Here is a 25,506-nt window from a genome sequence, read left to right as displayed (position 1 = left end):
CCAATCCAAATAGAAAACACAAGGTTTATAACCAGGCAGCATAACAGAGAAAAGGTTCTCCCAACATCCTGCAAAGGATTGGAACAGCTAGCTAGCACACGATCAAGGCACAAACAGCTGCAACCCCTCACTTGCCAGGCAGCAAGTCAAGTGAAAACGGAGAACAAACATCCTCCGAACTCAGAACACTGAAATATTCAGGAAAAATTACAATGAGTCAAGAACACGCAGCCATCCTCAGGATGACACATAAGAAATACTTGCTAGAAGCGGCTACCAAAATGTAGAGTGCTATACCTTCACTACAGAAGGCACACTCTAGGCAACAGAACCGCCAGACCTACACATAGGTCCCAAAATTAAAAGGAGAGCCCAGAACCTCAACGAGTATCAATGCGCCCCTAAGATCCAAGAAGAACAACAGATCTCAGGACCTACCCCCAGCCAGGCCAGCCCAAGCCTCGGCAGGTCTGAAACCAGGCCATCAGATAAAACGCAGATCAAGAAACGAGCAGAAAAGTGGCAAAGCCATTACAACAGTGTTCAGATGCCCAGAAACACCACATGGAGACCAACTACAAGGCTGTAGACCTAGGAATCTAGCTAAAGGCCCAACACAGACTCAAGGCAGAGCCAGCAACTCTCCAAATGGACAGAACAACCCAAAGAGCGTACCTCTCTCCGAAATAGGTTAACCAGTCTGTCCCAACCTCCTGAGACAGGAGAAGCCTAAGATAGGGCCACACTTTCGAAAGAAGGATATAAGCCCCCTCGACAAAGGGGGCCGGCAAAAGGGCAGGCAGGACAGAGCACCTGTCCCAAAACACAGCCATAAGCTGAACGGAGAAAACAAATTTCCAACGCCCTGATCTGGAAGGAATCCCCTGAAGAATTGAACTTGCTAGCACACAGACAAGGTGCCATAGCTGCAGTGGTTCCACAGCGAACCCTTTGCTTACAGAGCAGCGACGCCATTGCACTATTTCAACAAGCCGACCAATGGAAACCGACCAATAGGCGAAAGGCAAGCCCAAGGGGCATCGGCACCCAGATAAAACCTGGCCAACTGAACCAGTTCAACTAGTAAACAGCTTGCTAGCACACATTCAAGGTGCAAATAGCTGCAGCTGATTTCAGACTGCAAACCTTCCACTGGCTAGGCAGCTGAGCTAACCATCAGGCTACTACAGCTGGCTGTACACAGCCCAAGTTTCCTGGAACTAGGGAACCCCGGACCAGCTCTAGATCCTAACAGTCCGGTACAACCAGCAAAGGGATCCACCAAGGAAATGCTGAGTGAGAACCTCAGCCACCGGAAGAACCAGAGCGAGGAGAAGTCCAAGTCCCCAAACAAACAAGAACCCGGAAACTGAAATCCCCCATCCCATATAAAAACCAGACCCCCTGGAGATAACATACAATGTCCAAGTAAAATGGACAACAACAAAAAACTTGCAAGTCCCGACCAAAAGTCGAGACCACCCCTTGCCAGAGTCCCACGCTCCAAGGAACTAAGAAAGCAAAGACCAAGAACAAGGGGATACCTCAAGGACAAAATCACTAGAACAAGGGCTAGTCTCCACATCACCCCCCTAAAAACAGAGGACAAGATGAAAGAAGGATGCAGAGAATCCCCCAGCTCCGGGGAAGAAACCCTAAACAGAGCTCAAGGAGACCACACTGCCCATGTTCCTACAAAGGAACTAACTGCCGAAGGGAACCAGGTCCCCCTAAGGAACAGACGAAGTCTGAAATGTCTCAAAAAGAGAACCACAGCAGGAACCAGTGCAAGGACAATACCAGTGCCTAAGAAGGCCAAACCGCACAAAATAGTGGTAAGGAGGGGCTAAGCCCCCAATCCTCCCAAGAGAGAGGAAAGAGACTCTAGGCCCTGATGCAATCGGAGCAAAAAGAGTGATGCAGCGGAACTCCACTAACCCGGTCAACAAGATTGAAAGCTGAATAAGGACTGACACAATCCTCCCTGCCTTACAGATCATTTTAGAGGGATTAGCTGAACTTGTAAAGAAAAACAAGAAAACACACAAATAATAATTGTGAGCACTCAGCACCCCAACGGACCATCCAGGCAGAACAGGCGCTACGTGTCTGAATAAGCTACAGGACAGAAGATCTGAATCCCAGCATGAATGTCAAGCAGCCTAAATCCTCCCTCAGAGGGGAAGGTAAAACAGACAAACAAAGGACTAACGTGTCCCTTAAACTTCCGAAGAAGCAACCAGAGAGAATCGATCCCAGAGGTTCCCGTAGGAAACAATCGAAAATAAAAGACCTCCTAACCGGATAAAGGAAATATAAGGCAAACCGTAGGTTAAAAGCAAAGTTAGACGTCGCTGATTGCTTGTGGAGCTGTTAATATGAGTCGGAATGGTTTCGCAGAAAGACCCTCCCTGCATCTCCGGACTCTAACTTTCATCCAGGCCCTCACTGAGAGACTGATAGGATTACTTAAAGGGACACTCAGGTTAAATTATATTTTCATGATTCAGATACATCATGTAATTTTAAACAACTTTCCAATTTACTTCCATTAAAAAAAATGTGCACAGTCTTTTATATTTACAATTTTTGAGTCACCAGATCCTACTGAGCATGTGCAAGAATTCACAGGCTATACGTATATGCATTTGTGATTGGCTGATTGCTATCACATGGTACAAGGGGAGTGGAAATATACATAACTTTGAAATTTGTTATAAAAAAATCTACTACTTATTTGAAGTACAGACTAAGTGCTATTGCATTGTCTTGTTATCTTGCATTTGTTGATTATGCAAATCTAATGTGTTGACTGGTCCTTTAAGGCTCCCGTCCCATGTCGAAGAGTACAACCCTCCATAAGAGACAAAAACTTCGGACACTTCTCTGACAACCTCCTGGGACAAAAGGCAAAGAATGACTGGGGAATGAGGGAAGTGGGAGGAGTATTTAAGCCTTTGGCTGGGGTGTCTTTGCCTCCTCCTGGTGGCCAGGTTCTTATTTCCCAAAAGTAATGAATGCAGCTGTGGACTCTTTCCATTTAGGAAGAAAAAAAGCCATTTGCAGTCCTTGAAAGATTTAAGCAATCCTAGATCTCCTCCAGAGATACTTTATTTGAAATTAGTTTAGAAAGGCTATCACAAGAGACAGCTGTCGCTGACCACTAGTTTGAAACATAAAACCTGCAAATGGAAGGACCTTCAGTTAAAATCTTCCAATTTTATAATCAATGGGATCACTGAATGAGGTATTAGCCAACAAAGTATTAGAAGAACACCTAGCAAGAGTGGAAATTGCCCCATGCATTTTAGAAGTTGTATCCTAAATCTACAATTGAGTAGAAAGTAGAGGAAACTGTTTTGAATTTTGCAGACAAAACAAAAGGAACACTTGGTTTGTTTGTTTCTGATAAAATTTCTAAGGAACCAGAGTCTGGAACAGGAAAGTTCCGAGGCTATTTAGGAGTTGGTTTTTTTTTAAAAAAAAAATTGACAGGATGTCAAGTAAGAGGGCCATCCACCTCCAAAGCAATAAAAACTTTCCTTTAAAAGGAACAGGAATGGTTTTAGTTTAAAAACATAATTTATGCTTACCTGATAAATTTATTTCTCTTGTAGTGTATCCAGTCCACGGATCATCCATTACTTGTGGGATATTCTCCTTCCCAACAGGAAGTTGCAAGAGGATCACCCACAGCAGAGCTGCTATATAGCTCCTCCCCTCACTGCCATATCCAGTCATTCGACCGAAACAAGACGAGAAAAGGAGAAACCATAGGGTGCAGTGGTGACTGTAGTTTAATTAAAATTTAGACCTGCCTGAAAAGGACAGGGCGGGCCGTGGACTGGATACACTACAAGAGAAATACATTTATCAGGTAAGCATAAATTATGTTTTCTCTTGTTAAGTGTATCCAGTCCACGGATCATCCATTACTTGTGGGATACCAATACCAAAGCTAAAGTACACGGATGATGGGAGGGACAAGGCAGGAACTTAAATGGAAGGAACCACTGCCTGTAGAACCTTTCTCCCAAAAACAGCCTCCGAAGAAGCAAAAGTATCAAATTTGTAAAATTTGGAAAAAAGTATGAAGGGAAGCCACAGCTCTAGTAGAATGAGCTGTAATCCTTTCAGGAGGCTGCTGTCCAGCAGTCTCATAGGCTAAACGGATTATACTCCGAAGCCAAAAAGAAAGAGAGGTTGCCGAGGCCTTCTGACCTCTCCTCTGTCCAGAGTAAACAACAAATAGGTTAGATGTTTGGCGAAAATCTTTAGTAGCCTGTAAGTAAAACTTCAAGGCACGGACTACGTCTAGATTATGCAAAAGACGTTCCTTCTTTGAAGAAGGATTAGGACATAATGATGGAACAACAATCTCTTGATTGATATTCTTGTTAGAAACCACCTTAGGTAAAAACCCAGGTTTTGTACGCAGAACAACTTTATCTGAATGAAAGATCAGATAAGGAAAATCACAATGTAAGGCAGATAACTCCGAGACTCTTCGAGCCGAGGAAATAGCCATCAGAAAAAGAACTTTCCATGAAAGAAGTTTGATATCAATAGAATGAAGGGGTTCAAACGGAACCCCTTGAAGAACTTTAAGAACCAAGTTTAAGCTCCATGGAGGAGCAACAGGTTTAAACACAGGCTTAATTCTAACTAAAGCCTGACAAAATGCCTGAACGTCTGGAACTTCTGCCAGACGCTTGTGTAAAAGAATAGACAGAGCAGAAATCTGTCCCTTTAAAGAACTAGCTGATAATCCTTTGTCCAAAACCCTCTTGGAGGAAGGACAATATCCTAGGAATCCTAACCCTACTCCATGAGTAATTCTTGGATTCACACCAATGAAGATATTTACGCCATATCTTGTAGTAAATTTTCCTGGTGACAGGCTTTCGTGCCTGTATTAAGGTATCAATTACTGACTCGGAGAAGCCACGCTTTGATAGGATCAAGCGTTCAATCTCCATGCAGTCTCAGAGAAAGTAGATTCGGATGATTGTAAGGACCTTGTATTAGAAGGTCTTGTCTCAGAGGCAGAGTCCATGGTGGAAAGGATGACATGTCCACTAGGTCTGCATACCAGGTCCTGCGTGGCCAGGCAGGCGCTATCAATATCACAGATGCTCTTTCCTGTTTGATTTTGGCAATCAGACGAGGGAGCAGAGGAAACGGTGGAAACACATAAGCCAGGTTGAAGAACCAAGGCGCTGCTAGAGCATCTATCAGTGCCGCTTCTGGGTCCCTGGACCTGGATCCGTAACAAGGAAGCTTGGCGTTCTGGCGAGACGCCATGAGATCCAATTCTGGTTTGCCCCAACGGAGAACCAATTGAGCAAACACCTCCGGATGGAGCTCCCATTCCCCCGGATGAAAAGTCTGACGACTTAGAAAATCCGCCTCTCAGTTCTCTACACCTGGGATATGGATCGCTGACAGGTGGCAAGAGTGAGTCTCTGCCCAGCGAATTATCTTGGAGACTTCTGACATCGCTAGGGAACTCCTGGTTCCCCCTTGATGGTTGATGTAAGCCACAGTCGTGATGTTGTCCGACTGAAATCTGATGAACCTCAGTGTTGCTAGCTGAGGCCAAGCCAGAAGAGCATTGAATATTGCTCTTAACTCCAGAATATTTATTGGGAGGAGTTTCTCCTCCTGAGTCCATGAACCCTGAGCCTTCAGGGAGTTCCAGACTGCACCCCAACCTAGAAGGCTGGCATCTGTTGTTACAATTGTCCAATCTGGTCTGCGAAAGGTCATACCGGACAGATGGGCCCGAGATAACCACTAGAGAAGAGAATCTCTGTTTTCCTGATCCAGATTTAGTAGAGGGGACAAATCTGTGTAATCCCCATTCCACTGACTGAGCATGCATAATTGCAGCGGTCTGAGATGCAGGCGCGAATGGCACTATGTCCATCGCCGCTACCATTAAGCCGATTACTTCCATGCACTGAGCCACCGTGGGGCGCGGAATGGAGTGAAGAACACGGCAAGCATTTAGAAGTTTTGATAACCTGGACTCCGTCAGGTAAATTTTCATTTCTACAGAATCTATTAGAGTCCCTAGGAAGGAAACCCTCGTGAGAGGAGATAGAGAACTCTTTTCTTCGTTCACTTTCCACCCATGCGACCTCAGGAATGCCAGAACTATCTCTGTATGAGATTTGGCAATTTGAAAGCTTGACGCCTGTATCAGGATATCGTCCAGGTAAGGAGCCACCGCTATGCCTCACGGTCTTAGGACCGCCAGAAGTGAGCCCAGAACCTTTGTAAAAAATTATTGGGGCTGTAGCCAACCCGAATGGAAGAGCTACAAATTGGTAATGCCTGTCTAGAAAGGCAAACCTCAGGAACTGATGATGATTCTTGTGAATCGGAATGTGAAGGTAGGCATCCTTTAAGTCCACTGTGGTCATGTACTGACCCTCTTGGATCATGGGTAAAATGGTTCGAATAGTTTCCATCTTGAATGACGGAACTCTGAGGAATTTGTTTAGGATCTTTAAATCCAACATTGGTCTGAAGGTTCCCTCTTTTTTGGGAACCACAGATATGAATAAAACCCCTGTCCTTGTTCTGTCCGCGGAACTGGATGGATCACTCCCATTACAAGGAGATCTTGTACGAAGCTTAGGAATGCCTCTTTCTTTATCTGGTTTGCAGATAATCTTGAAAGGTGAAATCTCCCTTGTGGAGGAGAAGCTTTGAAGTCCAGAAGATATCCCTGAGATATGATCTCCAACGCCCAGGGATCCTGAACATCTCTTGCCCACGCCTGGGCGAAGAGAGAGTCTGCCCCCTACTAGATCTGTTGTCGGATAGGGGGCCGCTCCTTTATGCTGTCTTAGAGGCAGCAGCAGGCTTTCTGGCCTGCTTGCCCTTGTTCCAGGACTGGTTAGGTTTCCAGGCCTGCTTGGATTGAGCAAAAGTTCCCTCTTGTTTTGAAGCAGAGGAAGCTGATGCTGCACCTGCCTTGAAATTTCGAAAGGCACGAAAATTAGAATGTTTGGCCTTTGATTTGGCCCTGTCCTGAGGAAGGGTATGACCCTTACCTCCAGTAATGTCAGCAATAATTTCTTTCAAACCAGGCCCGAATAAGGTCTGCCCCTTGAAAGGAATGCTGAGTAATTTAGACTTTGAAGTCACATCAGCTGACCAGGATTTGAGCCATAGCGCCCTACGCGCCTGGATGGCGAATCCGGAATTCTTAGCCGTTAGTTTAGTCAAATGAACAATGGCATCAGAAACAAATGAGTTAGCTAGCTTAAGAGTTCTAAGCTTGTCAACAATTTCAGTCCATGGAGCTGTATGGATGGCCTCTTCCAGGGCGTCAAACCAGAATGCCACTGCAGCAGTGACAGGCGCAATGCATGCAAGGGGCTGTAAAATAAAACCTTGTTGAATAAACATTTTTTTAAGGTAACCTTCTAATTTTTTATCCATTGGATCTGAAAAAGCACAACTGTCCTCAACCGGGATAGTGGTACGCTTTGCTAAAGTAGAAACTGCTCCCTCCACCTTAGGGACAGTCTGCCATAAGTCCCGTTTAGTGGCATCTATTGGAAACATTTTTCTAAATATAGGAGGTGGGGAAAAGGGCACACCGGGCCTATCCCACTCCTTACAAATAATTTCTGTAAGCCTTTTAGGTATTGGAAAAACATCAGTACTCACCGGCACTGCATAGTATTTATCCAGCCTACACAATTTCTCTGGCACTGCAATTGTGTCACAGTCATTCAGAGCAGCTAATACCTCCCCAAGCAATACACTGAGGTTCTCAAGCTTAAATTTAAAATTAGAAATCTCTGAATCAGGTCTCCCCGATTCAGAGACGTCACCCACAGACTGAAGCTCTCCGTCCTCAGGTTCTGCATATTGTGACGCAGTATCAGACATGTCTCTTACAGCATCTATCAGCATCGCTATGGGCGTCCCTGATGTACTTGGCGCCATATTAGCGTGCGTCCCTTGAGCGGGAGGCGAAGGGTCCGACACGTGGGGAGAGTTAGTCGGCATAACTTCCTCCTCGACAGACCCCTCTGGTGACTATTCTTTTATAGATAAAGACTGATCTTTACTGTTTAAGGTGAAATCAATACATTTAGTACACATTCTCCTATGGGGCTCCACCATGGCTTTTAAACATAATGAACAAGTAACCTCTGTTTCAGACATGTTTGTACAGACTAGCAATGAGACTAGCAAGCTTGGAAAACACTTTAAAGCAAGTTAACAAGCAATATAAAAAACGTTACTGTGCCTTTAAGAGAAACAAATTTTGACAAAATTTGAAATAACAGTGAAAAAAGGCAGTTACACTAACAAAATTTTTACAGTGTATGTAACAAGTCAGCAGAGAATTGCACCCACTTGCAAATGGATGATTAACCCCTTAATAACAAAAACAGAATAATAAATGACAAAAACGTTTTTTTAAACACAGTCACAACAACTGCCACAGTCTACTGTGATTGTTACCCTCCTCAAACACAACTTTGAAGCTTTTTGAGCCCTTCAGAGATGTCCTGTATCATGCAGAGGGAAGCTGAATGTCTGTCAGTATTTTTAGCTGCACAGAAAAGCACTAAAATAGGCCCTTCCCACTCATATTGCAACAGTGGAAAGCTTCAGGAAACTGTTTCTAGGCAAAAAATCAAGCCAGCCATGTGGAAAAAAACTAGGCCCCAATACGTTTTGTCACCAAACATATATAAAAACGATTAACATGCCAGCAAACGTTTTATATTACACTTTTATAAGAGTATGTATCTCTGTTAATAAGCCTGATACCAGTCGCTATCACTGCATTTAAGGCTTAACTTACATTAATCCGGTATCAGCAGCATTTTTCTAGCAAATTCCATCCCTAGAAATATATTAACTGCACATACCTTATTGCAGGAAAACCTGCACGCCATTCCCCCTCTGAAGTTACCTCACTCCTCAGAATATGTGAGAACGGCAGTGGATCTTAGTTACTTCTGCTAAGATCATAGAAATCACAGGCAGATTCTTCTTCTAATGCTGCCTGAGATGAAACAGTACACTCCGGTACCATTTAAAAATAACAAACTTTTGATTGAAGTTAAAAAACCAACTATAATACACCACTCTCCTCTTACTACGTCAATCTTTGTTGAGAGTTGCAAGAGAATGACCCGATATTGCAGTGAGGGGAGGAGCTATATAGCAGCTCTGCTGTGGGTGATCCTCTTGCAACTTCCTGTTGGGAAGGAGAATATCCCACAAGTAATGGATGATCCGTGGACTGGATACACTTAACAAGAGAAATAAACATCCTCTGTCACTGTTACAGAGAGAGGGTCCTGAGTTTCTAAAAATCCATCCTCAGAAGAGGAATTGTTGGATACCCTTGTGTTGTGTGAGTATTGAATAGGGTTGTATTTATGAGAAATTCCAGATGAGCTAAGAGTCTGAAAATGATCACTGTCTCCTTTGTGTATATGTCTGTTCTTGGCAAATGGAGGCATATTATTATTATTAATAATAATTATTCTTCAGAAACAGTGAGTGAATTTACTCCTTAAATTTAGGAGAATTTTTAGTGGAAATCACTGGGGTATAATTCCTGGGCAATCCAGGTCCCTGGAAATAATACAACGCTGGAATACTTTGTCAAATTTTTGCACGCTTGATGGGATTCTGGGTCTGGGAGGGTTCAAAGCTCTTATATGTAGGGGTGCTTTGCATCTTGCTAGTGGACAATGATGATCTCATTCACCATTTTATGAAAGATAAAAAAATAATAATAAGCTAAACTGGCAGTGATGGCCAACTGGTAGCCCTCTTTGCTAGTTATTATTATTAATAGGAAAAACTAAAAAAATGTGGACATTGTTAGAAAATATTGTAGTTATGTGTTTTCATAATGGTAATGGTTGGGGGGGGGGGGGGTGTAAAAAATAAGCTTGTGAAAATGAAACATTTCTACTGTGCCAAAATAAATCAGACCAAAGACAGAATACAGATTTTTGATTGTCGACAAATCTGTTTAAAATTTTGGAGCCAGTAAGAATATTTAGACATACTTTCAGGAGCCAGACATTGGTATCAGTATATAGATCTATGGTAAATATCCCAAAAACGTAGGAGCAAGGGGTAAAAGTTTAGTAGCCAGTAGCTCCCAGGTTTGTCGAGTCCTGACATAGTTGATTCTTTGCAATTTCCTGTTAAAACGAAAACTACATAGATTTAACCCCATCACAACGCCAGGACGTTCCATGCTGCCCTAAAATCGCTCAGCTATAATGCCATTAGTACAGCATGGAACATCCTAAATTATATGGCATCCTGTAGCTTCCCCCTTTGACGCAGTCAAGAATTGGCATGGTGGGGGGGTCGTGCCTGGAAGCGTAGGAAGTCTCCTATGATCTGATCACATTGGAACAAAGCAAACAATTGCAGTAAAAATGAAATGCAATTGTCAATGTTAAAGGGATAGTAAACACCAAAAATGTTATTGTTTAAAAAGATAGATAAACCCTATATTTACCATTCCACAGTTTTGCATAACCAACACTGTAATAGAAATATACTTTTTACCTCTGCAATTACCTGGTATCTAAGCTTCTGCAAACTGCCTCCTTTCCTCAGATCGTTTGGCAGACTTGCATTTCAGGCAATTAGTGCTGACTCTTAAATAACTCCGCGTAAGTGAGCACAATGTTATTTATATGAAAAACATGAATGCTTTCTAGTTGTGAAAAACTGTCAAATGCATTCAGATAAGAGGCAGCCTTCAAGGGCTTAAAAACATAAATTTATGCTTACCTGATAAATTTATTTCTCTTGTAGTGTATCCAGTCCACGGATCATCCATTACTTGTGGGATATTCTCCTTCCCAACAGGAAGTTGCAAGAGGATCACCCACAGCAGAGCTGCTATATAGCTCCTCCCCTAACTGTCATATCCAGTCATTCGACCGAAAACAAACAGAGAAAGGAGAAACCATAAGGTGCAGTGGTGACTGTAGTTTAATTAAAATTTAGACCTGCCTTAAAAGGACAGGGCGGGCCGTGGACTGGATACACTACAAGAGAAATAAATTTATCAGGTAAGCATAAATTATGTTTTCTCTTGTTAAGTGTATCCAGTCCACGGATCATCCATTACTTGTGGGATACCAATACCAAAGCTAAAGTACACGGATGATGGGAGGGACAAGGCAGGATTAAGCGGAAGGAACCACTGCCTGAAGAACCTTTCTCCCAAACACAGCCTCCGAAGAAGCAAAAGTATCAAATTTGTAAAATTTTGAAAAAGTGTGAACCGAAGACCAAGTCGCAGCCTTGCAAATCTGTTCAACAGAGGCCTCATTTTTGAAGGCCCAGGTGGAAGCCACAGCTCTAGTAGAATGAGCTGTAATCCTTCCAGGGGGCTGCTGTCCAGCAGTCTCATAGGCTAGGCGTATTACGCTCCGAAGCCAAAAGGAAAGAGAGGTTGCCGAAGCATTTTGACCTCTCCTCTGTCCAGAGTAAACGACAAACAAGGAAGATGTTTGACGAAAATCCTTAGTAGCTTGTAAGTAAAACTTCAAGGCACGGACTACGTCCAGATTATGTAAAAGACGTTCCTTCTTTGAAGAAGGATTAGGACACAATGATGGAACAACAATCTCTTGATTGATATTCTTGTTAGAAACCACCTTAGGTAAAAACCCAGGTTTGGTACGCAGAACTACCTTATCTGCATGAAAAATCAGATAAGGAGAATCACATTGTAAGGCAGATAGCTCAGAGACTCTCCGAGCGGAGGAAATAGCCATCAAAAACAGAACTTTCCAAGATAAAAGTTTAATATCAATGGAATGAAGGGGTTCAAACGGAACTCCTTGAAGAACCTTAAGAACCAAGTTTAAGCTCCACGGGGGAGCAACAGGTTTAAACACAGGCTTAATTCTAACCAAAGCCTGGCAAAACGCCTGGACGTCTGGAACCTCTGCCAGACGCTTGTGCAAAAGAATAGACAGAGCAGAAATCTGTCCCTTTAAGGAACTAGCTGATAATCCTTTGTCCAAGCCCTCTTGGAGAAAGGACAATATTCTAGGAATCCTAACCTTACTCCACGAGTAATTCTTGGATTCACACCAATAAAGATATTTACTCCATATCTTGTGGTAGATTTTCCTGGTAACAGGCTTTCGTGCCTGTATTAAAGTATCAATGACTGACTCTGAGAAGCCACGCTTTGATAGAATCAAGCGTTCAATCTCCATGCAGTCAGTCTCAGAGAAATTAGATTTGGATGATTGAAAGGACCTTGTATCAGAAGGTCCTGTCTTAGAGGCAGAGTCCATGGTGGAAAGGATGACATGTCCACTAGGTCTGCATACCAAGTCCTGCGTGGCCACGCAGGTGCTATCAGAATCACCGATGCTCCCTCCTGTTTGATTTTGGCAATCAGTCGAGGGAGCAGAGGAAACGGTGGAAACACATAAGCCAGGTTGAAGAACCAAGGCGCTGCTAGAGCATCTATCAGCGTCGCTTCTGGGTCCCTGGACCTGGATCCGTAACAAGGAAGCTTGGCGTTCTGGCGAGACGCCATGATATCCAACTCTGGTTTGCCCCAACAATGAATCAACTGAGCAAACACCTCCGGATGGAGTTCCCACTCCCCCGGATGGAAAGTCTGACGACTTAGAAAATCCGCCTCCCAGTTCTCCCCGCCTGGGATATGGATTGCTGACAGGTGGCAAGAGTGGGACTCTGCCCAGCGAATTATTTTTGAGACTTCTAACATCGCTAGGGAACTCCTGGTTCCCCCTTGATGGTTGATGTAAGCCACAGTCGTGATGTTGTCCGACTGAAATCTGATGAACCTCAGTGTTGCTAACTGAGGCCAAGCCAGAAGAGCATTGAATATCGCTCTTAACTCCAGAATATTTATTGGAAGGAGTTTCTCCTCCTGAGTCCACGATCCCTGTGCCTTCAGGGAATTCCAGACTGCACCCCAACCTAGAAGGCTGGCATCTGTTGTTACAATTGTCCAATCTGGCCTGCGAAAGGTCATACCCTTGGACAGCTGTACCCGAGACAACCACCAGAGAAGAGAATCTCTGGTCTCTTGATCCAGATTTAGCAGAGGGGACAAATCTGTGTAATCCCCATTCCACTGACTCAGCATGCATCATTGCAGTGGTCTGAGATGAAGGCGCGCAAATGGCACTTTGTCCATTGCCGCTACCATTAAGCCGATTACCTCCATACACTGAGCTACCGAAGGGCGCGGAATGGAGTGAAGAACACGTCAAACATTTAGAAGTTTTAATAACCTGGACTCCGTCAGGTAAATTTTCATTTCTACAGAATCTATAAGAGTCCCTAAGAAGGAGACTCTTGTGAGTGGGGATAGAGAACTCTTTTCCTCGTTCACTTTCCACCCGTGCGACCTCAAATGCCAGAACTATCTCTGTATGAGACTTGGCAACTTGAAAGCTTGACGCCTGTATCAAGATGTCGTCTAGATACGGAGCCACCGCTATGCCTCGCGGTCTTAGAACCGCCAGAAGTGAGCCCAGAACCTTTGTAAAGATTCTCGGGGCTGTAGCCAACCCGAAGGGAAGAGCTACAAATTGGTAATGCCTGTCTAGAAAGGCAAACCTTAGAAACCGATGATGATCTTTGTGAATCGGTATGAGAAGGTAGGCATCCTTTAAGTCCACTGTGGTCATGTACTGACCTTCTTGGATCATGGGTAGGATGGTCCGAATAGTTTCCATTTTGAAAGATGGAACTCTGAGGAATTTGTTTAAGATCTTTAGATCCAAAATTGGTCTGAAGGTTCCCTCTTTTTTGGGAACCACAAACAGATTTGAATAAAAACCCTGTCCTTGTTCCGTCCGCGGAACTGGATGGATCACTCCCATAACTAGGAGGTCTTGCACACAGCGTAGGAATGCCTCTTTCTTTATCTGATTTGCAGATAGCCTTGAAAGATGAAATCTCCCTTGTGGAGGGGAAGGTTTGAAGTCCAGAAGATATCCCTGAGATATGATCTCCAACGCCCAGGGATCCTGAACATCTCTTGCCCACGCCTGGGCGAAGAGAGAAAGTCTGCCCCCTACTAGATCCGTCACCGGATAAGGAGCCGTTCCTTCATGCTGTCTTAGAGGCAGCAGCAGGCTTTCTGGCCTGCTTGCCTTTGTTCCAGGACTGGTTAGGTTTCCAGGCCTGCTTAGATTGAGCAAAAGTTCCCTCTTGTTTTGAAGCGGAGGAATTGATGCTGCACCTGCCTTGAAATTTCGAAAGGCACGAAAATTAGACTGTTTGGCCTTTGCTTCGGCCCTGTCCTGAGGAAGGGTATGACCCTTACCTCCAGTAATGTCAGCAATAATTTCCTTCAAACCAGGCCCGAATAAGGTCTGCCCCTAGAAAGGAATGTTGAGTAATTTAGACTTCAAAGTCACGTCAGCTGAACAGGATTTAAGCCATAGCGCCCTACGCGCTTGGATGGCGAATCCGGAATTCTTAGCCGTTAGTTTAGTCAAATGAACAATGGCATCAGAAACAAATGAGTTAGCTAGCTTAAGTGTTCTAAGCTTGTCAATAATTTCAGTCAATGGAGCTGTATGGATGGCCTCTTCCAGGGCCTCAAACCAGAATGCCGCCGCGGCCGTGACAGGCACAATGCATGCAAGGGGCTGTAAAATAAAACCTTGTTGAATAAACATTTTCTTAAGGTAACCCTCCAATTTTTTATCCATTGGATCTGAAAAAGCACAACTGTCCTCAACCGGGATAGTAGTAAGCTTTGCTAAAGTAGAAACTGCTCCCTCCACCTTAGGGACCGTCTGCCATAAGTCCCGTGTAGTGGCGTCTATTGGAAACATTTTTCTAAATATAGGAAGTGGGGAAAAAGGCACACCCGGTCTATCCCACTCCTTGCTAATAATTTCTGTAAGCCTTTTAGGTATAGGAAAAACATCAGTACACACCGGCACCGCATAGTATTTATCCAGCCTACACAATTTCTCTGGTACTGCAACTGTTACAGTCATTCAGAACAGCTAAAATTTAAAATTAGAAATCTCTGAATCAGGTTTCCCCGAATCAGAGATGTCACCCACAGACTGAAGCTCTCCGTCCTCAAGATCAGCATATTGTGACGCAGTATCAGACATGGCCCTTACAGCATCTGCGCGCTCTGTATTTCTCCTAACCCCAGAGCAATCGCGCTTGCCTCTTAATTCAGGCAACCTGGATAATACCTCTGACAGGGTATTATTCATGTTTGCAGCCATGTCCTGCAAGGTAATCGCTATGGGCGTCCCTGATGTAATTGGCGCCATATTAGCATGCATCCCCTGAGCGGGAGGCGAAGGGTCTGACACGTGGGGAGAGTTAGTCGGCATAACTTCACCCTCGTCAGAATCTTCTGGTGATATTTCTTTTATAGTTAAAGACTGATCTTTACTGTTTAAGGTGAAATCAATACATTTAGTACACATTCTATGGGGCTCCACCATGGCTTTCAAACATAATGAACAAGTAGTTTCCTCTGTGTCCGACATGTTGAAACAGACTAGCAATGAGACTAGCAAGCTTGGAAAACACTTTTAACAAGTTTACAAGCAATATAAAAAACGTTACTGCACCTTTAAGAAACACAAATTTTGTCAAAATTTGAAATAACAGTGAAAAAAGGCAGTTACACTAACGAAATTTTTACAGTGTATGTAACAAGTTAGCAGAGCATTGCACCCACTTGCAAATGGATGATTAACCCCTTAATACCAAAAACGGAATAATAAATGACAAAAACGTTTTTTCAAACAGTCACAACAACTGCCACAGCTCTACTGTAGCTTTTTACCTCCCTCAAAAATGACTTTGAAGCCTTTTGAGCCCTCCAGAGATGTCCTGGATCATGCAGAGGGAAGCTGAATGTCTCCGTCAGTATTTTTATCTGCACAGAAAAGCACTAAAAAAGGCCCCTCCCACTCACATTGCAACAGTGGAAAGCCTAAGGAAACTGTTACTAGGCAAAATTCAAGCCAGCCATGTGGAAAAAAACTAGGCCCCAATAAATTTTATCACCAAATACATATAAAAACGATTAAACATGCCAGCAAACATTTTATATTACATTTTTATAAGAGTATGTATCTCTATTAATAAGCCTGATACCAGTCGCTATCACTGCATTTAAGGCTTTACTTACATTAGTTCGGTATCAGCAGCATTTTCTAGCAAATTCCATCCCTAGAAAAATATTAACTGCACATACCTTATTGCAGGAAAACCTGCACGCCATTCCCTCTCTGAAGTTACCTCACTCCTCAGAATATGTGAGAACAGCCATGGATCTTAGTTACTTCTGCTAAGATCATAGAAAACGCAGGCAGATTCTTCTTCTAAATACTGCCTGAGATAAACAGTACACTCCGGCACCATTTAAAAATAACAAACTTTTGATTGAAGAATAAACTAAGTATAAAACACCACACTCCTCTTACGACCTCCATCTTTGTTGAGGCTTGCAAGAGAATGACTGGATATGGCAGTGAGGGGAGGAGCTATATAGCAGCTCTGCTGTGGGTGATCCTCTTGCAACTTCCTGTTGGGAAGGAGAATATCCCACAAGTAATGGATGATCCGTGGACTGGATACACTTAACAAGAGAAATTAGCATATAAGCCTATCTAGGTTTAGCTTTCAACTAAGAATACTAAGAACAAAGCAAATTTGATAAAAGTAAATGATAAAATTGTTGCTAAAAATTACATGTCCTATTTGAATCATGAAAGTGACTTTACTATCCCTTAAGACTATTGTGCTGGCACGAAGGGATAAAAACAATTTATGTAAGAATTTACCTGATAAATTCCTTTCTTTCATATTGGCAAGAGTCCATGATCTAGTGACGTATGGGATATACATTCCTACCAGGAGGGGCAAAGTCCCCCAAACCTCAAAATGCCTATAAATACACCCCCACCACACCCACAATTCAGTTTAACGAATAGCCAAGATGTGGGGTGATAAGAAAGGAGCGAAAGCATCAACAAGGAATTGGAATAATTGTGATTTATATAATAAAAAATCATAACCACCATAAAAAGGGTGGGTCTCATGGACTCTTGCCAATATGAAAGAAATGAATTTATCAGGTAAATTCTTACATAAATTATGTTTTCTTTCATGTAATTGGCAAGAGTCCATGAGCTAGTGACGTATGGGATAGCAATACCCAAGATGTGGAACTCCACGCAAGAGTCACTAGAGAGGAAGGGATAAAAATAAAGACAGCCAATTCCGCTAAAAAATTAATCCAGAACCCAAATCAAAAGTTTTAATCTTTATAATGAAAAAAACTGAAATTATAAAGCAAAAGAATCAAACTGAAACTGCCTGAAGTACTTTTCTACCAAAAACTGCTTCTGAAGAAGAGAAAACATCAAAATGGTAGAATTTAGTAAAAGTATGCAAAGACGACCAAGTTGCTGCTTTGCAAATCTGATCAACAGAAGCTTCATTCTTAAAAGCCCAGGAAGTAGAAACTGACCTAGTAGAATGAGCCGTAATCCTCTGAGGCGGGGATTTACCCGACTCCAAAGCATGATGAATCAAAAGCTTTAACCAAGATGCAAAAGAAATGGCAGAAGCCTTCTGACCTTTCCTAGAACCAGAAAAGATAACAAATAGACTAGAAGTCTTTCTGAAAGCTTTAGTAGCTTCAACATAATATTTCAAACCTCTTACCACATCCAAAGAATGTAAAGATCTCTCCAGAGAATTCTTAGGATTAGGACACAACGAAGGGACAACAATTTCTCTACTAATGTTGTTGGAATTCACAACTTTAGGTAAAAATTTAAATGAAGTCCGCAAAACCGCCTTATCCTGATGAAAAATCAGTAAAGGAGACTCACAAGAAAGAGCAGATAATTCAGAAACTCTTCTAGCAGAATAGATGGCCAAAAGGAACAATACTTTCCAAGAAAGTAATTTAATGTCCAGAGAATGCATAGGCTCAAACGGAGGAGCCTGTAAAGCCCTCAAAACCAAATTAAGACTCCAAGGAGGAGAGATTGACTTAATGACAGGCTTGATACGAACCAAAGCCTGTACAATACAATGAATATCAGGAAGATTAGCAATTTTTCTGTGGAACAGAACGAGCAGAGCTTTGTCCTTTCAAGGAACTTGCAGACAAACCCTTATCCAAACCATCCTGAAGAAACTGTAAAATTCTAGGAATTCTAAAAGAATGCCAAGAGAATTTATGAGAAGAACACCATGAAATGTAAGTCTTCCAAACTCGGTAATAAATCTTTCTAGACACAGAATTGCGAGCCTGCAACATAGTATTAATCACCGAGTCAGAGAAACCTCTATGACTAAGCACTAAGCGTTCATTTTCCTTCAAATTTAATGATTTTAGATCCTGATGGAAAAATGGGCCTTGAGATAGAAGGTCTGGACTTAACGGAAGTGGCCAAGGTTGGCAACTGGACATCCGAACAAGATCCGCATACCAAAACCTGTGTGGCCATGCTGGGGCCACCAGCAGTACAAACGAACGCTCCATTATGATTTTGGAACTCACTCTTGGAAGAACTAGAGGCGGAAAGATATAAGCAGGTTGATAACTAAGGAAGTGTCAACGCATCCACTGCTTCCGCCTGAGGATCCCTGGACCTGGACAGATACCTGGGAAGTTTCCTGTTTAGATGAGAAGCCATCAGATCTATTTCTGGAAGCCCCCACATCTGAACAATCTGAAGAAACACATCTGGGTGAAGAGACCACTCCCCCGGATGTAAAGTCTGGTGACTGAGATAATCCACTTCCCAATTGTCTATACCTGGGATATGGACCGCAGAAATTAGACAGGAGCTGGATTCCGCCCATGCAAGTATCCGAGATACTTCTTTCATAGCTTGAGGACTGCGAGTTCCACCTTGATGATTGACATACGCCCCGGTTGTGACATTGTCTGTCTGAAAACAAATAAATGGTTCTCTCTTCAGAAGAGGCCAAAACTGAAGAGCTCTGAGAATCGCACGGAGTACCAAAATATTGATTGGTAATCTCACCTCTTGAGATTTCCAAACCTCCCACGCTGTCAGAGATCCCCAGACAGCTACCCAACCTGAAAGACTCACATCTGTTGTGATCACAGTCCAGGCTGGAAGAACAAAAGAGGCCCCTTGAACTAAATGATGGTGATCTAACCACCAAGTCAGAGACATTGGGATTTAAGGATATTAATTGTGATATCTTTGTATAATTAATCCCTGCACCATTGGTTCAGCATACAAAGCTGAAGAGGTCTCATGTGAAAACGAGCAAAGGGGATCGCGTCCGATGCTGCAGTCATGAGACCTAAAACCTCCATGCACATAGCTACTGAAGGGAATGATTGAGACTGAAGGTTTCGACAAGCTGTCACTAATTTCAGACGTCTCTTGTCTGTTAGAGAGAAATTCATGGATACTGAATCTATTTGGAAACCTAAAAAGGTTACCCTTGTCTGAGGAATCAAAGAACTTTTTGGTAAATTGATCCTCCAACCATGTCTTTGAAGAAATAACACTAGTTGATTCATGTGAGATTCTGCAGAACATAAAGACTGAGCAAGTACCCAGATATCGTCCAAATAAGGAAACACCGCAATACCCCGCTCTCTGATTACAGAGAGTAGGGCACCGAGAACCTTTGAAAAGATCCTTGGAGCTGTTGCTAGGCCAAAAGGAAGAGCAACAAATTGGTTATTCTCGTCTTGAAAAGAGAATCTCAGGAACTGATAGTGATCTGGATGAATCGGCATATGAAGATATGCATCCTGTAAGTCTATTGTAGACATATAATGCCCTTGCTGAACAAAAGGCAGAATAGTCCTTATAGTCACCATTTTGAATGTAGGTATTCTTACATAACGATTCAAAATGTTAAGATCCAGAACTGGTCTGAAAGAATTCTTCTTCTTTGGAACAATGAACAGATTTGAATAAAACCCCAGACAACTCCAGGTCTGAAACACACTTCAGGAAAGCCTGAGCCTTTACTGGGTTCACTGGAATGCGTGAGAGAAAGAAACTTCTCACAGGCGGTCTTACTTTGAAACCTATTCTGTACCCTTGAGAAACAATGTTCTGAATCCAATGATTTTGGATTGAATTGATCCAAACATCCTTGTAAAATCTTAGTCTGCCCTCTACCAGCTGCGCTGGAATGAGGGCCGCACCTTCATGCGGACTTGGGGGCTGATTTAGATCTTTTAAATGGCTTGGATTTATTCCAGACTGGAGAAGGCTTCCAATTGGAAACCGTTCCCTTAGGGGAAGGGTCAGGTTTCCGTTCCTTATTTTGACGAAAGGAACAAAAACGGTTAGCAACCTTAAATTTACCCTTAGATTTTTTTTATCCTGAGGCAAAAAAGCTCCCTTCCCTCCAGTAACAGTTGAAATAATAGAATCCAACTGAGAACCAAATAATTTATTACCTTGGAAAGAGAGAGATAACAACGTTGATTTAGAAGTCATATCAGCATTCCAAGATTTAAGCCATAAAGCTCTTCTAGCTAATATAGCTAAAGACATATATATATCTGACATAAATTCTAATTATATAAAAAATGGCATCACAAATGAAATTATTAGCATGTTGAATTAGCTTAATGCTATACACATTAGGATCTGGTACTTGTGGCGCTAAAGTTTCCAACCAAAAAGTTGAAGCAGCAGCAACATCAGCCAAAGAAATAGCAGGCCTAAGAAGATGACCTGAACATAAATAAGCCTTCCTTAGATAAGATTCAAGTTTCCTATCTAAAGGATATTTAAAAGAAGTACTATCTGCCATAGGAATAGTAGTACGTTTAGCAAGAGTAGAGATGGCCTCATCAACTTTGGGGATCTTTTCCCAAAACTCCAATCTATCAGTCGGCAAAGGATACAGTTTCTTAAACCTTGAAGGAGGAGTAAAAGAAGTACCCAGTCTATTCCATTCCCTAGAAATTACATCTGAAATAGCATCAGGAACTGGAAAAACCTCTGGAATAACTACATGAGGTTTAAAAACCGAATTTAAACGTTTACTGGTTTTAATATCAAGAGGACTAGTCTCCTCCATATCTAATGCAATCAACACCTCTTAATAAGGAACGAATATACTCCATTTAAAATAAGTATGAAGATTTGTCAGTGTCAATATATCTGAGGCAGAATCTTCCGAACCAGATAGATCCTCATCAGAGATAGTTAAATCAGAATGCTGGTCGGTCATTTAAAAATTCATCAATTTTATGAGAAGTTTTAAAAGACCTTTTACGTTTATTAAAAGGTGGCATGACAGACAAAGCCTTCTGAATGGAATTAGAAACAAATTCTCTCACATTAACAGGAATATCCTGAGCATTAGATGTTGAAGGAACAACAACAGGTAATGGATTATTACTAATGGAAATATTGTCTGCATTTGAAAGTTTATCATGACAACTAGCACAAACTACAGCTGGAGGAAGAGTTACCACAAGTTTACAACAAATGCACTTAGCTTTGGTAGAACCAACATCAGGCAGCAGGATTCCAATAGTAGATTCTGAGACAGGGTCAGATTGAGAAATCTTGCAATATAAACATATAAAGCAAAATTATCAATTTCCTTATATGACAGTTTCAGGAATGGGAAAAAATACAAACAAAGTAAGCCTCTGGAAACCAGAAGCAAAATGAAATAAAGACTTAAATAATGTCAAAAATCTGGCGCCAAGTATGACGCCCACAACTAAAAATAATTTTTGGCGCCAAGAACGTCTGCAACAAACACGAGCGTCATAGATGACGCAACTACGTGAAAACTCTCTGCGCCAACTAAGACGCCGCAAATGACGAAAATACGTCAAACGTAATTCTCGCGCCAAAAAAGTCTTGCGCCAAGAATGACGCATTAAAATTATAGCATTTTGCGCTCCCGCAAGCCTAACCACCCGCAATTTAGAAAAGAGAGTCAATTTGAAAATTACAGGTAAGAAATGTTTTTTTTTTTTTTTTAATATGCATTTCCCAAAATGAAACCGACAGTCTGCAAGAAGGAAATATACTGATTAACCTGAATCACGGCAAATATAAGTACAAAACATATATTTAGAACTTTACATATAAAGTGCCAAACCATAGCTGAGAGGGTCTTAAATAAAAGAAAACATACTTCCCAAAAGACACTCATCTACATAAAGTAGATAGCCAAACCAGTACTGAAACGAGAATCAGTAGAAGTAATGGTATATAAGAATATATCGTCGATCTGAAAAGGGAGGTAGGAGATGAATCTCTACGACCGATAACAGAGAACCTATGAAATAGATCCCCGTTAGGATGACCACTGTATTCAATAGTTAATACTCCCTTCACATCCCTCTGTCATTCACTGCACTCTGAGAGGAACCGGGCTTCAGCATGCTGAGAAGCGCATATCAACGTAGAAATCTAGCACAAACTTACTTCACCACCTCCATAGGAGGCAAAGTTTGTAAAACTGAATTGTGGGTGTGGTTGGGGGTGTATTTATAGGCATTTTGAGGTTTGGGAAACTTTGCCCCTCCTGGTAGGAATGTATATCCCATACGTCACTAGCTCATGGACTCTTGCCAATTACATGAAAGAAAAAGGGAAAACACTATAAACAAAGAATCCAGGAACAATGCCACTTGAGAAAAACTGATCTAATGGAACAGAACTGTCCCTGCACTGCATAAATCCCAAAATTAACTCTTGGATACACTAAACAAAATTAAAGGGACACTGAACCCACATTTTTAATTTTGTGATTCAGATAGAGCATGACATTTTAAGCAACTTTCTAATATACTTCTATTATCAAATGTTCTATATCCTCTTGGTATCTTTATTTGAAATGCAAGAATGTAAGTTTAGATGCCGGCCCATTTTTGGTTAAAAACCTAGGTTGTCCTTGCTGTTTGGTGGATAAATTCATCCACCAATCAAAAACTGCTGTCCAGAGTCTGAACCAAGAAAAAAGCTTTGATGCCTTTTTTTCATATAAAGATAGCAAGAGAACGAAGAAAAATTAATAGGAGTAAATGAGAAAGTTGCTTAAAATTGCATGCTCTATCTGAATTACAAAAGAAAATGTTTGGGTTCAGTGTCCCTTTAAGGGACTGATTATCTAAAGCTCTCCGCTTAGATGAGATGATATAAAACGATCCTCCAGTATAATAATGATTCTAAAAAGGCAGATTTTGTTTTTCTTTACTATGGGGCATTCCCTGCATTTCTGTTTGTAAAAGGAGATACAAACCCAGTGAAATATAGCACTGATAAGAGTCTTGTTACATTTACACTGTGCTTTGAACTTTATATTACTTTAGAATTCAGATTATGTCCTTTAAGTTGTATTACATTTAATTTCTATTTTGTATTTTAATGCATTTAGATTCTGTATACAGCAACTAACAGTTGCAACTAACAAAATTAGGACCATACATATATATTTATGTGTCTCTTTTATAAAATTACATTGCACTTTGGGAGGGACAGGGGAGTTCCCAGGGTCTGTAAGCATCTCAAAATTCTCATGATATGCTCTAAGCATACCTTCTACCTTTAATTTATCTCATGAGCTATATGCAGTTGAAGTTTGCTCAAAATGAACAATACACTTACTTTAATGGACTAATATGTAATATATACTAAATTAGAAGCAAATGCAAGTTAGATTGTAGAAAAAACAAAATTTATGCTTACCTGATAAATGCATTTCTTTCTTGACACGGTAAGTCCACGGATCATCATTAATTACTGTTGGGAATATCACTCCTGGCCAGCAATAATTGATGATGATCCGTGGACTCACTGTATCATTAGAAAGAAAACTGTTTAATTTGTATTTGCTGCAAACAGCTGGAGAGACAAATCATTGAGACCTACAACTAGTGTACCATGCTTAGAGCATATCATGAAAAATTGTGAGAGATTCAGACATACTCTTGGAGTCTAGGGAACTACTTAGTCCCTCCCACTTTCTGAAACTTATTTTACATAAAACAAATGCAATGTAAGTGCAATGTAACTTGTAAACAATACACAGAAATATACAAAGTATGATCCTGATTTGCTAAAGCAATATATTTTCAAAACAATCAGAATTTGTAAAAGTCACTGCTGTATTTTAATCTAAAAACATAAAAATACAAGAGAAAATGCAAAGCTAAAATGTAATAATACTGAAGTGTAAAGTAATATAAAGTACAAAGCACAAAGTATAAGTGCAACAAAACTGTGCTATGAACTACTATATTGTAGACCTGTGAATTCGTCACAAATGTCAAATATAGCCGCCGCAAGCAGCATTCGGCTCTTTCCAGTTCCGGATTTCTTCTTATAAAAGTGCAACACACAAAATGTCTGGATTTGTACAGATCTCTGTGTTGAGCTTTCAAAAGATTTAGCCTACAGTCAATCTAATTTCTAACCCGAAAAATTCCAAGATCCTAAATCTCTATAATGACTCAACTTTTTGGATTTTTCTACATTTCTACTTACATGCACAACGCCCTTCACTGGATATTGGCAATGTTGTTGCTGACTTCCAAGTATGGGAAAAACCAAAACAAACAAGAACTGTATTAGAATAACAAATCGGAGGAGAGATCAAACTGTTCTAGATACAATCTCTTAAAAAGACCTCTCTCAGTTTCCGATAAGCAGTTTATAGCTGAATTTTAGTTAAAAGAAAATATTTTAAGAGCAAAAAAGGGATATTAAACCTATTTTTTTCCATGATTCAGATAGAGCATGCAATTTTTAGCAACTTTCTATTTTACTACAATTTATTTTCTTCTGTCTCTATTTCTTTATTTGAATAGCAGGAATGTAAGCTTACGAGACTGTCCATTTTTGGTTCAACAAAATGAGTAGTGGTTGCTGATTGGTGGCTTCATTTACCCCTCTGGACTATTATGTATCTAGATGCCCCTAGAGGAGTTTAAGCAGATAGAAAGAAATATAAATAAAAATAAAAATAAAATTCAAACCTGGTTATTCTGGTCAGCAAGGTATCGGACTACAATAGGCAATAGGTATTTGGAGAAAGCATGAGGGATAGAAGGCCTGTTTTCTTGACAGAACATCGCAAGATGAGGCACCTGTTCCATGAGTTCTGCTCGCACAGTTGGTTCTTAAAAATAAATAGAAAGGAGAGACAATTTATATATTCATTCATGTACATTCATTATTTGTACACAATTAACATGCACATGTTTAAAAAAAAAAATATTACCCGACTGCTACTTAGATACATTTTTTCACACTCAAAAGTAGAACTATACCAGTACTGGTGGGTCCTTCCCACTACTGGAGTGGAAGCCTGAGGAAGAGGGAACCCAATTTTCCACTTTCTGAGTAAGTTCACTCATAGCCAAAAAGTTGGTTTGGAAGAGAAAATGTGTGCTTAGTTCTGGAGAAGCAAACCTGAAATACCATTCTACCATATATAAGTAAGTTTATT

The 25,506-nt window shown here is 41.3% G+C and overlaps 1 protein-coding gene across 1 annotated transcript in view; it reads right to left on the bottom strand.

Annotated features, from left to right (window-relative positions):
- The window catches only part of LOC128661629 (serine/threonine-protein phosphatase 4 regulatory subunit 1), a gene marked incomplete in the record, with an annotated part of 255,897 nt that overhangs the window by 167,890 nt on the left and 62,501 nt on the right, over positions 1 to 25,506 (bottom strand). The window contains 1 exon segment of the mRNA XM_053715861.1: positions 25,034 to 25,176. Within this exon segment, the coding sequence (XP_053571836.1) occupies positions 25,034 to 25,176 (143 nt within the window).

The sequence above is a fragment of the Bombina bombina genome, chromosome 5 (genome assembly GCF_027579735.1).
Source record: "Bombina bombina isolate aBomBom1 chromosome 5, aBomBom1.pri, whole genome shotgun sequence".
Classification (NCBI taxonomy): Eukaryota; Metazoa; Chordata; class Amphibia; order Anura; family Bombinatoridae; genus Bombina; species Bombina bombina.
The sequence above is the reverse complement of the archived record's forward strand: the minus strand, read 5'-3'. Positions and strand labels throughout refer to the sequence as shown.